This window comes from Gopherus flavomarginatus, chromosome 7, assembly GCF_025201925.1.
Source record: "Gopherus flavomarginatus isolate rGopFla2 chromosome 7, rGopFla2.mat.asm, whole genome shotgun sequence".
NCBI lineage: Eukaryota > Metazoa > Chordata > Testudines > Testudinidae > Gopherus > Gopherus flavomarginatus.
This window is the reverse complement of record NC_066623.1, coordinates 52,196,541-52,212,206: the sequence shown is the minus strand read 5'-3', so window position 1 is coordinate 52,212,206 and position 15,666 is coordinate 52,196,541. Positions and strand designations below refer to the sequence as shown.

Below are 15,666 nucleotides of genomic sequence, written 5' to 3'. Positions count from 1 at the left end.
AAGATTTTTAGGGAGAGGAGGGGGGGCTGTGACTTTTGCATCCCTGTACAGATGCCAAAGTGGGAAGGTAAATATGTACATTAGCTCTGAGAATCACAGATAGTTACCTACTGAGCAGTTAAAAGAGGCTTCGCATGTTTCCAAGCAGTGGAGCTGGAACTTTTAGAGTGGGAGTGATGTGTGTTCCCGCCCCCCGCTGCTCCCTAGAGCTGGGCCATGGCTTCGGGAGGGGGAGATGTGGATAGTGGCAAGGGGACCAAGGCTGGGGGTGGTTGTGAGGCTCTGGGTGCGGGGCTGGGAGTGGAGCCCTATGTAAAACCTGGGGGTGTTGCAATACTGCCCCCCACATCTCTAGTTCCCTCGCCTTATGTTCCCAAGAGTTAAGTTAAAAGTAACAAATGCAGGCACACTTCTAATGCAGTTCTTCAGTCATGAGGGCAAACTGATCATATTTAAAAATCATCCATCTAGCTTTGGTGTAATAAGACAGCGGAAAGCTGATCTCCTGTGGATTCCTGATAACCTATGAGCACTTTCAGTACATAGACCCCCCACTACAGACAGGCAAACCAGCATGTTTCTCAATTCTTCTGCTGCCTCCTGTCACACACTGGCATTCTGCAAATCACAAGATGCATTTCTCCTCCTCAGAAAGCCACAAAAGATTCACCAGGAGTTCCACACTTACAGTCAAAAATAGGTTTAGTGGAATGTCTTTAGTTACAGCTGTAAGCAGCAATACTGAAAACACTTAGCTTGCACATCTCCACGACAGTACAGAAAGTTTCTTGGTTTGCAGAACCTAATTTTTTAAAAAAAACAAAACATGAGAAAGTGACATCCTTGCAATTATTCACAGAATGGTTAGATTCCCTTTAACATAATGCTGCTTTCCTCCTCCTTCACTTGCATGAAACAACGGAGCTCCTATCTTCGGCAGCTGGCAGTAGGAAACTGTGTTTAAATTATAAATAACTTCATTACTACTTAACTATATATACACAAATAAAATGTATTAGCAAGCAGCTAGTTCCAAACTGGGATTCCTGGAATATAGCAAAAAATAGGGTTTGGACATTCAACCTTGTTATAAATCAATGTATGCAGAAAAGGGTCATTTGGCAGTTCTCAGAATGCCCTAGTTAGAACTGGCTACTTGCCTCTTTCACCATCGTGAAAAAAGTCACCTCAGTTATATACATATGTTTCATTTAAATTACACAGCAGCTTTATCATCCCAGAGCCGCTTCCACAGAGCTCTCCAGCCATCAAGTCAAGTGTGGTATTTCAGGATGATAGGTACTGGAAGAGAAGGAAAAAACAAAACAAGTCTTTAAAACCATACATATGCAAACCTAATATCCATCTACTGATCAGAGCTGCAGAAGAGAAAAAGAACAGGCTACTCGCCTTGTGCAGTAACTGTGGTTCTTCAAGATATGTCCATCTAGGGATGCTCCACTTCTGGTGCGCATGCGCCTCGCAAGCCCTTGATCATAAATTTTCTGTTAATTTCCGTTCAGTCCACACATGCGCTCTATACAACCTTGTGCTGCGCTCTGAGGGTGTATAGGGCTGCACGGATGAACTACCCTCATTTCCTTCTGTATCCGAACGTCCAACAAAAACGGGGAGGAAGTAGGGTGGGAATGGAGCACTGATAGGGAAACGTCTCCAAAAACCACAGTTAATGCACAAGGTGATTAACCTTTTCATCTTCGTCAAGTGGCATCCCAATGGGTGCTCCATTAGGTGGCTCTGAAGCAGTATCTTCACTGGGAGCACGAGGCTTCAGAATCCAGTCCAAGATTGAAGATGGTATAGCAGACCCAAGCACTGCATCAGATCTGATGGCATGGACCAAGACATAGTGTTCAGAAGAGGCATGCACTGGGGTCCACTTAGCAGCTCTGCATATCTCAGACACAGGAATGTTTCTGAGTAATGCTGTGGTAGTATTATCCTTTGGAGCGGCAAAACACAAGCTGCATCATAGCAAGGGTTAGTACACCGAGATCAACCTGAAAGTCTCTGTAAAGAGATCATGGACCCCTTCGATCTTTCTGCAATGAAGACAAGTATAGGTGCTTTCCAGCGTTGCTTGTTTCAATCCAGATAAGAGAGGCCAGTGCTCATTTTACATCTAGTGTATGAAGGGAAGTCCTCCACTCAGATTTATGTGGGTCAGGAAAAGGTACCAGTTGATGAATAGACTGGTTAAGATGGAAATCCAACAGTACATTAGGTAAGAACTTTGGGTGTGGTTGTAGGGAGACCTTGTCTTTGAAAAATATTGTAAATGTGGGGTCTGCCATCAAGGTTCCAGTTTCTCCAACCCTACAGGCCAATGCAATAGCTACTATAAAGGCCATCTTCACAGATAAGTGAAATAAGGAGCAGGTTGCCATACGTTCAAATGAAGGTCCCATAAGGTGGTAGAGTACCAGATTGCAATCCCAAGTCACAGTAACCTGGGGACAAAGATTCCCTAGACCTTTAATAAATCTGAAAGACATATGGTGCGCAAAAATAGAAACCCCTCTGGTGGGGAATGAAAAGCTGATATTGCAGTGAGATGAACCTTTGAGATAAATGATAAACCCTATTTTTAAAATCCAACAGATAATCCAAGATGGTTGACAGTGGAGACGATTCAGTGCAGATGCACAAGGGAGTGCTGGTGACAACAGTGGTTGAAACCTCTTCCGTTTCTGAAGATAAGTAATTCGAGTTGACTCCCTTCTACTGTTCAGAAATAAAAATCAGTAGACTTCTATAATGCATCAAAAAAGCTAACAGAATGTTAGAAAACAATTGGGAAAGAGATAATAAGAGAGAAAATATCATAATGCCACTATAGAAATCCATGGCAGATACATTAGAATTGAAGAAGTACAGAGAAGGACAACAAAAATGATTTGGGGTGTGGAACAGCTTCCATACAAGGAGAGATTAAAAAGACTGGGATTGTTCATCTTAGGAAAGAGACAACTTGGGATATCATAGAAGTCTACAAAATCATGAATGGTGTGGAGAAAATGAATAAGGAAGTGTTATTTAACCCCTTCACATAACCCAATGAAATTAATAGGCAGCAGGTTTAGAACAAACAAAAGGAAGTACTTCTTCACACAATGCACAGTCAACCTCTGGAATTCACTGCCAGGGGATGTTGTGAAGGCCAAAAGTATAACTGGATTAAAAAAGATTTAGGTAAGTTCCTGGAGAATAGGTCCATCAGTGATTATTAGCCAAGATGGTCAGCAACGCAACTTCATGTTCTGGGTGTCCCTAAACCTCCACGTGCCAGAAGCTGAAACTGGATGACAGGAAATGGATCACTCAATAAACTGCCCTGTTCAGAGGGAAGCACCTGGCACAGGTAACTGTCAGAAGACAGGATACAGACCTAGATGGACCATTGGTCTGATCCAGTATGGCTAGTCCTATGTTCTTATAATTAGTAATACGTGTATTCCTGTTCAGCAGGTGAATTCTAATCCCATGAACCATCTAGGAGACATGCTTGTTTACAAGCATCCTCCACCAGGGAATTAGGTGGGGATTGGAAAACAAAAATTCCCAGTCCTTCAGGAAACATTTTATTTTTTAACCACCCCCTTACAAGTTGGCAGCATGGTGGCAGGAGTTTGCCACACATTTGCTGGATCCAGGAATGCTTCACTAATGGGTAGCACAACCCAAGTGAGTATTGCCAACTGCAGAATGTCCAGGAGCTTGTGATGCGAGTGTAACTTCCTTGAGAGGTATCTAGAGGATGTCCACCATCCTCTTCACAAGGTTCTGGAATCGACTAACAGTGTCAGTCATCGATGGTGGAGGCACATCTGCCTCAACTGGAGACAAAATAGGAGCCTGAGTGGTAGTCTTTTTGTTCGCCCTAGCCTCTTGTCATCAAAGGCCTCCTTGTGCTGGGAGTTTGGTGGAGGAGGCTGAGAGACTCTAGGTTTTCTGGTGTGGCGGAGCCAGAGGTTTGGCAAATTGCTGCTGATACACTGTCTAAGGATCTCTGTATGGCCAGTGGGGAGGCCCATATGGGAGAAGGGTTGGTACCCAGGACTGATCCCACCATCCCAGACATGGGCAAGGGGCTTTGTCAAAGTATGGGTTCCAGTAATGGGGACTCCTGCACTGATAAGGAGAAGACTGAATGTCTCCTTCATCCTCTGCAACGTCCTCCAGTGGGCCCAGTAGAAAAGGGTAGAGAATCCTGCGGTACTAGGAAGCACTCATCATCCAGAGATTGGCATTTTGGTACTGAGAGTCCTTTGGAACCCATAAGCAGCAGGGACTCTGGTTCGTCTAACACAGACATGTTGCTGAAGTAATGAAATACGTGCGGTACTGAGTAGGTCAGTGCTGATACAGCTGTTGGCTTGGGCAATACTGTAGGTTTGTAGCACATAGGGGGCTGAAGATGTGCACTTTGATTTTATCAGTACCAGCGGAGCCAAATGGAAAGGCACCACTGGTAAGTTGGAAATAGACAGTGCCAATCTGGAGGCAGACGATACTGGGGGCTTGCCGGTGCCATGTTTCTCTGAAGTGATCTGGGATGTCCCTGCTCCACGGTACCACAGGAGGAATCTTTCACCTCCATGGTATTGAGTCAACAGTCAAGACCTCCGACACTGCAGACCTAGCACAAGATGAGGACTTCTTGGGCACTGGCTGTTTGGTGGGAGACCAACCTCCTCCCTCTTCAGAGCCTTCCCTGAGTCTTTCCCCCTCTTAGGTGAACCATTAGCTGAAGTCAAAGGGGCACTGGATCTGTCTGGAGACAGATGTACGGGGCAGATGTCTCCAGACCTGACTTGGAAGTGAGTCAAAGGGAGCACTCCACCAGTAACAGCTTCAGTTTGGTTCCTGTTCTTCTGAGCTTTAGATTTTAGAGCCAGGTGACAGTTACACCTTTGGGAGATACGGGATTCTCCCAAGCAACAGATACATTTAGAGAGGTGGTCGCTGATCAGGATAGCCTACCAACAAGAGAGGAAGCGTTTGAAACCTGGTGAGCCAGGCACACCCCCATCCAGGCCAAATAAATTCCCCAGAAAAAATGGGAGAGGAAAAAACTGAAACCTCACAGCTATCTAACTAATTCAGTACTAACAACTAACCCTAACTAGAAACACAACATTAACTAAACAACTTCAACCCAGGCTGAGACGTGCATGAGGTGATATGCTAGGGCTCTTTGTCAGGCCAAGGCAGCCAGAGTGGTGCCCCTGTGCAGCCCTATATACCCTTGGCATGCAGCACAAAGTTGTATAGAGTGCATGTGTGGGCCAAACGGACACTGCTAACGGAAAACCTCTGATCCAGGACTAGGAAGGTGCATGTGCACCTCAAGTGTAGTACCCACACAGACAGTACTGCAGAAGAACCAGATTTCCTTAGTCAACCAAGGGACCGCAAGTAAAAATATATTTCCTTGTTCAAATGGATGAAAATGGCAGGGGGTCTTGTCCCTGTAGCATCTGCTCAGGATGCAAACTGAATCCATTTCCAACTCCTCAAACCAAACCTGATGGGATTGTCCATCAACGTCACTCCAGTCGCTACCATTCCAACTGTTGGCTCTAACTCTTTCACTTCCTGATTGCATTCCAGCAGGATGAGATAGTCCCTAAGGATATTAGGTTTTTGCTTACTGCCAAGGCGGAGCCTTGCATAAAAGCTACACCTGTACCACTGCTCCTACATGGATGGGAGAATTTTCTCTTAAGATCAGCAGCACAGGAAGGGCCGTGTGTTGTGCTGGCCTCCTGGGGTCCCTTGTTAAAACTTGGCCATCCATCTCAAAGGAAGAGTGGAATGACTTCTCTGCCTCAGAGCAGCACTCTCTCTGGTTATTGTTTGTGTCACTGTAGTGCCTAGAGCTCCCATTGCACTAGGTGCTATAAAACACACACAGAACAGGGAGTTTACACTCTAAATAGACCCGACAGGCTAAGAGTGGGAGGGGAAACAAAGGCACGGAGGGGGAAGTGACTCGCCCAAGGTCACACAGCATGGCCGGTGGCAAGGCTTGGAATAGAATCCAGCTCTGAGTCCCAAGCATATACTCAAGCCACTGACCTACACTGCCTACCAGACATTATTATATAAGCCCCTTTTGAAGGGAGCTGTGTCTCAGAATAGACAAATTGCCATAGATTAAAGGTATTTTCAAACATTTTCTGAGAGAAGATACCTCAGACCCTTTGGGTCTTCAGTCCATCTCTCTTCAGACTTTGCAAGCTGATCGCGGTGCTACGCGCTAAATTTCCAGGAATAGGGTCTCTTTTGTTGAGAAAGTGCAACTCCATCTGCTGCCTTGGTAATGGTTATTAGAAGGTCTTTGTTTAAATGAGAAGCAATTTCCCACACACATGCCTGTAATCCCAGCATGGCAGGGGTTCAGCACAGGAAAGGGGAGCCCTTGGTTAAAATACTGGCTGCATGTGACTGAACATCCCTAAGGAGCAAGACTTGGGGTCACTGGCAATTTCTGCACAAGTGCTACTGATCAGTCACATGGGGATGGCAAGGAAGTTCTAAGTGTCAATTTTAACATTATTTACAGCAAACAAAATGTTTCAATGTAAAAAAAAAACCCACCAACCATGCAGGGAAGGGTGATCAATACTTACTAATGATCACTAGCAAGAGGACAACAGCAACCAAAGCTACAAGGGCCTTCATCTGCAAGTAGAGTGCAAAGAGAGGGAGAAATTACCTTCCTGACATGAGACCACGTTTGGCTTGTTCACCTCCACATTTAGATCCAGGACAAGGTATCTGTTCCCCTATCCCAGAATACTGTTGATGCCACTCCATAGACCAGATGGAAGGGAGTGTATTTCAAACAAATCACTTTAGCTGACACCAATTCCTACATCAGCTCTCTGGTGTCTCTTGGTTTAGAAAGCAGAAAGACAGAGCGGAGTTTGGGGTAAGCTGCATACCTGATTTGGAATAAAACACCCCAATATATCAGCACAAGAGTGTGTACAGATGTGATCATATACAACATCTATCAGCACTAGAAAAATGTTCCCTGATACCTCAAATGCCAGGGCCAAAATTTTTCAAGCCTAGGTACCTAAAGTAAGACTCTCCCATGTAACAGTCTCCTGATTTGCAAAGGGTTGAAAGTTCTGGCCTGGGTTAAATGCTCTCCTTCTGCTCTGTCATCCTATATCATCTTCGGAGCAAAGCTTTCTGCAGAGGGAAAGTACAGAGCACTGCACCACTATCCAGCTCAAAGAGCAGAGATGGTGACTGAGGAGTTGTACAGTGGCATTGATGGTCAACTGAATTACAGTCGTGTGTGTGGGCACAACTGACATTAGTGCTACACACAGATGGAAACTGGACTAGAAAATCCTCAACACACCACCACGCGCTACTAGAATAGACATGACTGTTTTCAGCTGAAAGTGCAGCCAGCCCAGACAGATAAACACTCATGGTCCAAGGCTGTATTATTAATTACACATTTTAAATGGTGTCCAAGCACTCTGCACTGTATTGGAATCCCTTCCACACTGCAGACGAACACTAAGCCGCTAGTTCACAGTTTATAGATTCTAAGGCCAGAAGGAGCCATTGTGATCGTCTGGTATAACAGATCATCCGGCATAACCAGAGGCCACAAGGCTTCCCTGAAATAATTCTTGTTTGAACCAGCATCCAATCTAGATTTTAAAATTTGCCAGGGATGGAGAATCCACCACTCTCCTTGGTAAGTTGGTCCAATGGTTAATTACTCTCACTATTAAAAATATGCACCTTATTGCCAGTTTGAATTTGCCTAGTTTTAACCTCCTGCCATTGCCCCTTTTAGACCTTTATCTGCTACACTGAAGAACTCTCTATCATCAAATGTTTGTTCCCTTAGAAGAGCACAGTCCAGGAACATCCAAAGTCTTCAGGGTCCCCAGGAGGCAAAGGAGCCCTAGATCCTGCAGTAAACTAACTCCTGCATTTGAAAAGAAAGGCATGTGTGCCAGCTTCAGGCTTATAGCGCTCTCCAGACCTGTTGTAAATCCGAATTGCAAGGAACAGAGTGAGAGAACTTGCCCAAGGCAAGGATAAAAATTCTGCACACAATATTTTAAAATTCTGCAAAATTCGGCATATTTCATTTGTCAATAAATAATATAGAGGCTCCAGCATGGGACACAGATCACCGGCTGCACAGAGATGGGAGATCACCCTGCAGCCCCCTCCACTGAAGACATGGACTCAGTGGTGAGGCCGCACCCGACCCTGACACAGCACATGGGCCAAGCCTGCCCAAGGGGTCCATGCTAGGGGTGGGAGGAAAGAGAGGGAGAAGGATGCAGAATTTTAAAATATTGTGTGCAGAATTCTGTGGGGGTTTTTTTGGTGCAGAATGCTCTCAGGAGTAGTGGGTAAAGCAACTCACCAGGGCTAGCAGCTACACCAGGGCTACACCAGGCACATCAGGCGTGAGTAGGCAGGTTCAGCCAAGTGTGGAGGGACTTAGTGTGGAGGGGTCCAAGTGTGCAGTGAAGGGGGTTCTGGGTGAGGTAATCTGGGTGCAGACAGTTCAGGGGAAGGGGGCCAGATGTCGGTGGGTTCCCAGCCAATGGGAACTGCGGAGCTGGCACTTGGGGCAGAGTCCGTATGTAGAGACGTCTGGCCGCACCTCTGCCTAGGCGGGAACTGCTAGCCCCACCAACACCCCACCCCCAGTACCCGCAGGGGTCCTGGGCTGCACAGCCACCAGGCTGCCCCCCTCCTCCCCACAAAGCACCCACAGCATCCCCCAGGCTGCCCCTCTCACCCCAAGATTTAGTCAGGGGTTTATAGTACAAGGTGTGGACTGGTCACAGGGCCGTGAATTTTTGTTTACTGCCCGTAACCTGTCCATGATTTTTACTAAAAATGCCTGTGCCCAAAACATAGCCTTACTCATACGGTGTATTTGTTTATTCCTTGACTGAATCAGCATAGATCTCAGAAGCAGATTTCCAGTGTGAATACTGTGAGTTAGAAGCTTGCTTTCCACAGATATTTTGCTAAGATCTCTTAAAACTCCTGTCTCAGTGAACACTCCAGCTAGCAAACTTGCATTCTAAAATATTCCTGGAAAATCAGTTAAAAGGGGGCATGAACAAAGGGAATATGAATTCATTGGGAGAACATGAGCAAATGTCCAGGAGTGAATTTTTTGCAGATTCACCCTGCCTGTAGTGTTCGAGTACAGTGCAAGTTGAATGTTACAGATGCATTAAGAACGGAGGATCTACACTGAGGTGCTAATTTTTAATAGGGCTGTCAATTATCACAGCTAGCTCAAAAAGATCAATCACAATTAATCACAGGATTATCTTCTGCAAATTGTAAACAAACTTGTTTGAGCGATTGGCTGAAGTAGGACTGAGCAGACTTGTAGGTTCTTAAGTTTGACATTGTTTTATTTTTGAATGCAGGTGGTTTTTTTGGTACATAATTCTACATTTGTAAGTTCAACTTTCATGATAAAGAGATTGCATTACAGTACTTGTATGAGGTGAATTGAAAAATACTATTTCCTTTGTTTTTTACAGAGCAAATATTTGTAATAAAAAATAAATAGGAAGTGAGCACTGTACACTTTGTATTCTGTGTTGTAATTGAAATCAATATATTTGAAAATGTAGAAAACATCCAAAAATATTTAAATAAATGGTATTCTATGATTAACAGCGTGATTAATTGCATGACTAATCGCGAGTATTTTTTTTTAATTATGCGATTAATCGTGATTTTTTTTTAAACGCTTGACAGCCCACATTTTTAATGGTTCAGTTAACGTCTTGTACAAAATTTCAGCTTGCCTCAATTTAAAATAATCTCAGCATTTTGATATCTTGATTAAGGATGTACAAAGAAAATCTAGAAAAGCAACTACAGAATGAAGGGCATTGAGCTCAGAGAGTTATTTTCTGGTAACAATGCCTAAGGGTTTGCTCCCTGCATTGCTGTTAAAATATAAAAAAAATATAATTTGAGATATACCTATCTCATAGAGCTGGAAGGGACCCTGAAAGTTCAAGTCCAGCCCCCTGCCTTCACTAGCAGGACCAAGTACTGATTTTGCCCCAGATCCCAAAGTGGCCCCCTCAAGAAATGAACTCTCAACCCTGGGTTTAGCAAGGCCAATGCTCAAACCACTGAGCTATCCCTCCCCCCTACCGTTACTTAGCACCACCACTTTGTCCTTCCATAGCCCCTTTCCTCTGATGATTTTAAAGCCCTTTGTAAAATACTCTTGTAGACCACATAATACCCCGGTGAATAAAGAGTTGCTGTTACTAATGGCATGGATTTCTATCCTCCAGTTGTCTCTCTCCTAAAGACATACCCACTTCTGTAACTCTCTCACAGCTACTGTTGCCTCAACAGGCGTAAGTACAATACATTAATCCAGGGATAGCGGAAGCATGGCCTTCAATACAGAGCTGAGGCCTGCAAAGATTATCTTCCCCAAACACATGATACTCCCATCTTCACCATGCAAAGGCTGCTTGAAGTAGACAGAGCAATGCATGCTAGTACTCAGGGTCTCTGCTGGCCTCAGCTCTGGATTCAAGATAAGAGTGGCTGCAATATGCCCCATTTTCATGCAAGCTAGATACAAATCTCAGATTCTGGCAACCTGCCCATGTTACTCTTAGTAGGACCAAGTTTTAAGAATATGCATTAAGAAATCCACTCCTTCCCCTCTTCATTTACTCACCTTGCACCCTCGCCACCACATCTGTCTTCGAAGCTGTTTGGATCGGTTGCTGAACGCGGTTGCATTGTCTGATAAACTTTCTGCATCACATGGAGAGAGAAAAGAATTAAAGGCATAGCAGCACGGGCACATCTAAAAGCGCAAGCACGCCAGAAAAAAGGCCTCCGGTTCTACAAATTCACTTATTCTTAAACCATAAACTAGGCAACCAGGGAATATACACAATTGCCAAGTGCTTCTGCAGAATTATATTGAAATTCAGCATGCTGTGTTTCATCAACATGCTGAATTTCACTAGCAACACAGCAGAACTTTGCCAAGACAAACTAATGACTATAAATGGTGAATGTATTTTACAAATTGTAAGTGAACAGACAAGAAAAAAATGTGTCAGTTTGCCTAAGAGTAGTTTAATTGTGGCAACACCATAAGTATACTAGAAACTACAAAAATCATGGAAATCAGCATTACAAAACTTGATTGTAGGGTTCTGCAATTAAGTCTTTCTCCTGAAACACAAGGTGAAGTTGACAAGCATTTACAGTAATGAGAATTTTCAGCTTTGCAGAATAGCAGAACAAGAACAAGTGAGGTTCCACAGTAACTTGTAAGGGTCCCACATACATTATAACATATAAAGTCAAGTCTTGTATAAGTGGACCCTTCAGGTTAAAAACACAACAGGCTGAAAGAGGGAGAATTATATTTAAAGTTGAAATATCCAGTAGGACTAAAAAAAAAAAAAAAAAAAAAAAGCAAACTGCTGCTGCAAGTGACCAGCTCAGGCCAGCAACAGATGAGGGGTATAGAAATCTAGAAGGTATGTGAAGAGAACAGCCATGACATGATGGAGACTTACCCCTAGCTGGGAATGATACTAACTGGGGAGGTGTTGCAAACATCAGAGAGGTAAGAAAAACTATATAAAGGGACTTACAGAGGTTAAACATCTGAACAGCAAATAAAATAAAGTTTAAGCTGGCAAAATGCAATGGCAATACATCGGGGGAATACTAATCTGAAATGCAGCTATTCAGGGGAGGGAGGATCTCTTTCTAGACTCCTGCCTTCCCAGAAAAAGGGTAGGGGCAGAGAGCCGGTAAACAAGAACTTACAGTTCCAATTTAAGGGCAATGAAAGTCAATGTAGAGGTATCAAGGGCAGATTTACAAAGGTATTTAGGCACCTTGCCGCATCTTTAGGCACCTAAGTATCTTAGTAAATCTGGTCCCAAGTCATGACCCAAGTTGATAACAGTGTTTTATATAGGGCTCTGGTGAGATCGCATACGGAGCACGGCACACAGGCTGAATACCAGCAGGCTGCCAAGTCTTTACTCCTGGAAGAATTCTGCACCACTTCGCATGTGCAGAATTCACGTCCCCTGCAGATTTCGTTGTTCCCCAACAGAAAAATGACTTTCTGACAGGTAAGCAAAGGAAAGACACAAGAGTGGTCATGAGACTCTCCCCAGGAGTATGTTTTGGACGCTGAGGACAGCCGGCAAAGAGGTAAATCACTGTGGGGTGAGGGTGGAACTAGGGAAGGCCTAGCTGGTGGCTCCTCCCCTGCGCCAGGCTCAGCTGCTAGTCCTGGCTAGGTAGGGGAGGACAGGACTTCCTCTTTCCCTGCACAGCAGCCAGAACTGGGTCAAACCCACTCCCAGATTTCTCCCCAGGCTGCAGGAAGCTCTGCAAACTCCTTTGCCTCCCCTGCTTCCTGCACCCATCACTCCTCAGCTACAGCGGGAGAGATCACTGTAGAGGAAACTGCTCTCCCATCCGCCCAACCCCCTGCATCCAGACCCCCTCATATCCAGACTCTCCTGCCAAGCCTCAGCCCCCTCAGAACCTCACCTGCTGAGCCCCACTCCCCCTGAACCTGGACCACCCTGATGAGTCACCCACACCGCCACTCCATCAAGTCCCAAACAGCTGCACCTGGATCCCCACCCCACTGAGCCCCACTCCCTCAGCATCTGGACCCCCCTACAGAACTCCCCGCACCCAGACTCCCCTGCTGAGCCCCAACCACCTTCACCTGGACCTCCCTGCAGAATTCCATTACCATTGTACCCAGAACCCCACAACAAACCTCCAGATACAGATCCCCCCCACACCCAGATCCCCCATTGAGCTGCCTGCACCCAGACTGCCCCATACAGAACTCTCACCCTACACCTGGACACCCCCCACACTAAGCCCATTCACACTTGGATCCTGCCTTTCGGAGCCTGCCTGCCCACGCCTGGCACAGATGGGGCAGGCCCAGTCCTTGCACTGTTTCAGGGTCAGGTGCAGCCTCACTGCTGAGTCCATGTCCTGGGGGGAGTTGCAGAGTGATCTTCCACCTCTGTGCAGCCAGTAGCCTGTGTTCCACAATGCCATGCTGGAGCCTCCACATTTGACAAATAAAATTTGCAGAATTTTAAAACATTGTGCACAGAATTTTTTATTTTTTGGTGCAGAATTCCCTCAGGAGTAACAAGTGGAGGGAACATGAAGAGCAACTACCTCACATAAGGGGATGGAAGGAGCAATGGACGAGGAATATTTAGAGAACTATTCCTGGGCTGTAAAGAGATGAAGTCGGGGGAGGAAAATGATACGCGGCAAGTTTTAAGCACCAAGGGAAAGAAAATGTTTAAGGAGGCTCAAGGAAGTACAGGGATGAAAATGGAAAAGGGGACACTTGGCTTCCCAACAGACAGACAGTAAGATCAGCAGTCTCAGGCTGGAAACTGCCTCCCAATGGAAATGATGTATCCATGGAGACACTTCAAATAGAGGTTTGTTCAGATTAGGATATTGTAGGAAGCAATCATGCCATGGGCCCATGAGAAAATGTGCTTTAGCAGGTCGTCTCCTCGCTCTGATTTCCAGAATCTGCTGTCATGAAATGGAATCAATCTAACACCACTGCCCAGCAGAGAGAGATGAGGTGTACAGCAAAATAGCCACAATCACCAGGAGGAAGAAGAGGACTTTCAATCTCTTCACTAAGGTTATTCACAGTGGTGTTTTAAAGCTGCCTAGAGGAGCATGCTGTTCCCCAGGACTCAACGTGAAGGAGGGGAGGCAGGAAGAGAGTTCTAGATTATTAAGTATTCCCACCTGATTTATCCTGTAAGTCATCCAGTCTCTCTCCCCTTTCAATCACCTTGGTTATGTTCTCCTGCATGACATCAATGACTTCATCCACCTGGTTCTGGACACTAGAGGAAAGTAAAGCCATTAGAAATCACACAGGCCTACCAGTAGCAGGTGTTATGGACTCTATATTCCAATACCGGTGCTTCAGTGAAAGCTGTTTGCACTGAAAGAATGAGCAGCAGTTCACCAATGATAGACAGACAGACCCAAAAGCGGAAAGGTCGTTGCGTCATTTGAGAAAGTCTGTGGTGGGCAAGATTAACCCTGCGTGTGATGCTGTTCCAGGAGATAGGTGGGTTCTCTCCATAGCGCCATTTATTCTGCCACACTTTCTCATCCTCACCCCACGCTCAGGCCAACTGCCTGGAAAGTTGGAGCAATATGTTTATAGATGAGGAATAGTCTTGGTCCATGACCTCAAGGCTGATTTTTCCTGGCTAAGGATATTAGCACTTTATTCTCAGAGGAAAAGGAAGGAGCTTTAATAGCATTTTGTTGCTCTTGCAGTTCCTGCCATATTGTGCTGTTTGACTTTTCTAATCCAGCTTCAGATCTCTCAACGTCAAAAGTTTGAGCTAGAACCTAGCTCTGGTTTCCCTGCATTAGCCTCCAGGTCTCCTTTAGGACTCACTCCACACTGCAGAGGGGTACGGAAGTGGCTCAGGGCTTGGCTACACTGGACAGTTACAGCGCTGGTGTGGCTTTACAGCGCTGTAACTTACTCCTCGTCCACACTGGCAAGGCACATACAGCGCTGTACCTCCCTAGCTACAGCACTGGCTGTACTCCACCTCAGCCTGGGGAATAACGACTATAGCACTGCTCTTCCAGCGCTGGGGTGCCAGTATAAACAGTGATTAATCTTACTACACTGTAACTGACCTCCGGAACATTTCCATAATGCTTTTTAAGTAACGATAACACTGTTTTGTTGTGATGCCTCTCTTTGTTGTGAACTCAGGGCTCCGGGAGCTGCTTATCTAAAAAACAAACACACACAGCTACTGTTTGCTTGAGCAGAGGCAGGCAGGCCTTTGGAATGTCCGCAACTAGTGTTTGCTTGAGGAGAGAAGCAGCCCCAAGGGGGGGGGATGTCCATTTTGGAGCAGCTGCTTATCTGGTCTGAAGGCTATTTGCATTCAGTGAATGAGAGAGGGTTGGGGGAAGGGGGTCAAAACTTTTAAAATGATAGAAGGTTGGTGCTGTGTATCTTCAAGTCCTTAGAACTTGCAAGAGCTCCAAAAATCCACTCTGTCTCCCCCACACTCCCTGTCACACTCCACCCCACCCCCCTCTTTTGAAAAGCACATTGCAGCCACTTGAACTGCTGGGATAGCTGCCCATAATGCACCACTCCCAACACTGCTGCAAATGCTGCAAATGGGGCCACACTGCAGCGCTGGTAGCTGTCAGTGTGGCCACACTGCAGCGCTTTCCCTATACAACTGTACGAAGACAGCTAACTCCCAGCGCTGTAGAGCTGCAAGTGAAGCCAAACCCTCAGTCTCTTAGATTGGGATTTTTAAAAAGGGGTTTACAGACCTATGTACCCGGCTCGCTGAAAGTCAGTGAGAGTTGAGTGTCCATCTGCCTTTGTCTTCCTATCAAAAGGAGAGCAATGGAAGATCTGAAAGCGTTCTCAATACCAGAGTCACTTTTTCAAACAATGTTGGGAGAATTAATTAAATCTCTTCTATCTTTGCTATTGTTAAGGTGCTATGATTTGGCAGGGACTGAGGACATCTGTCAGTTAAGTGT

General features: G+C 45.5%; 1 protein-coding gene across 2 annotated transcripts in view; it reads right to left on the bottom strand.

The window, feature by feature from the left end:
- Positions 1-684: 684 nt before the first annotated feature.
- Positions 685-15,666, bottom strand: part of VAMP4 (vesicle associated membrane protein 4) — a 34,718-nt gene continuing 19,736 nt past the window's right edge. The window contains exons 5-8 of one of the 2 annotated variants that reach the window (XM_050963434.1): positions 13,870-13,970; positions 10,757-10,836; positions 6,657-6,708; positions 685-1,302 (exon numbers count right to left, since the gene is read on the bottom strand). In XM_050963434.1, coding sequence (XP_050819391.1) covers positions 1,274-1,302; positions 6,657-6,708; positions 10,757-10,836; positions 13,870-13,970 — 262 coding nt within the window. In that variant the 3' untranslated portion in view covers positions 685-1,273. The remainder of the gene's footprint in view (positions 1,303-6,656; positions 6,709-10,756; positions 10,837-13,869; positions 13,971-15,666) is intronic. The other variant, XM_050963433.1, reaches the window with a different exon arrangement.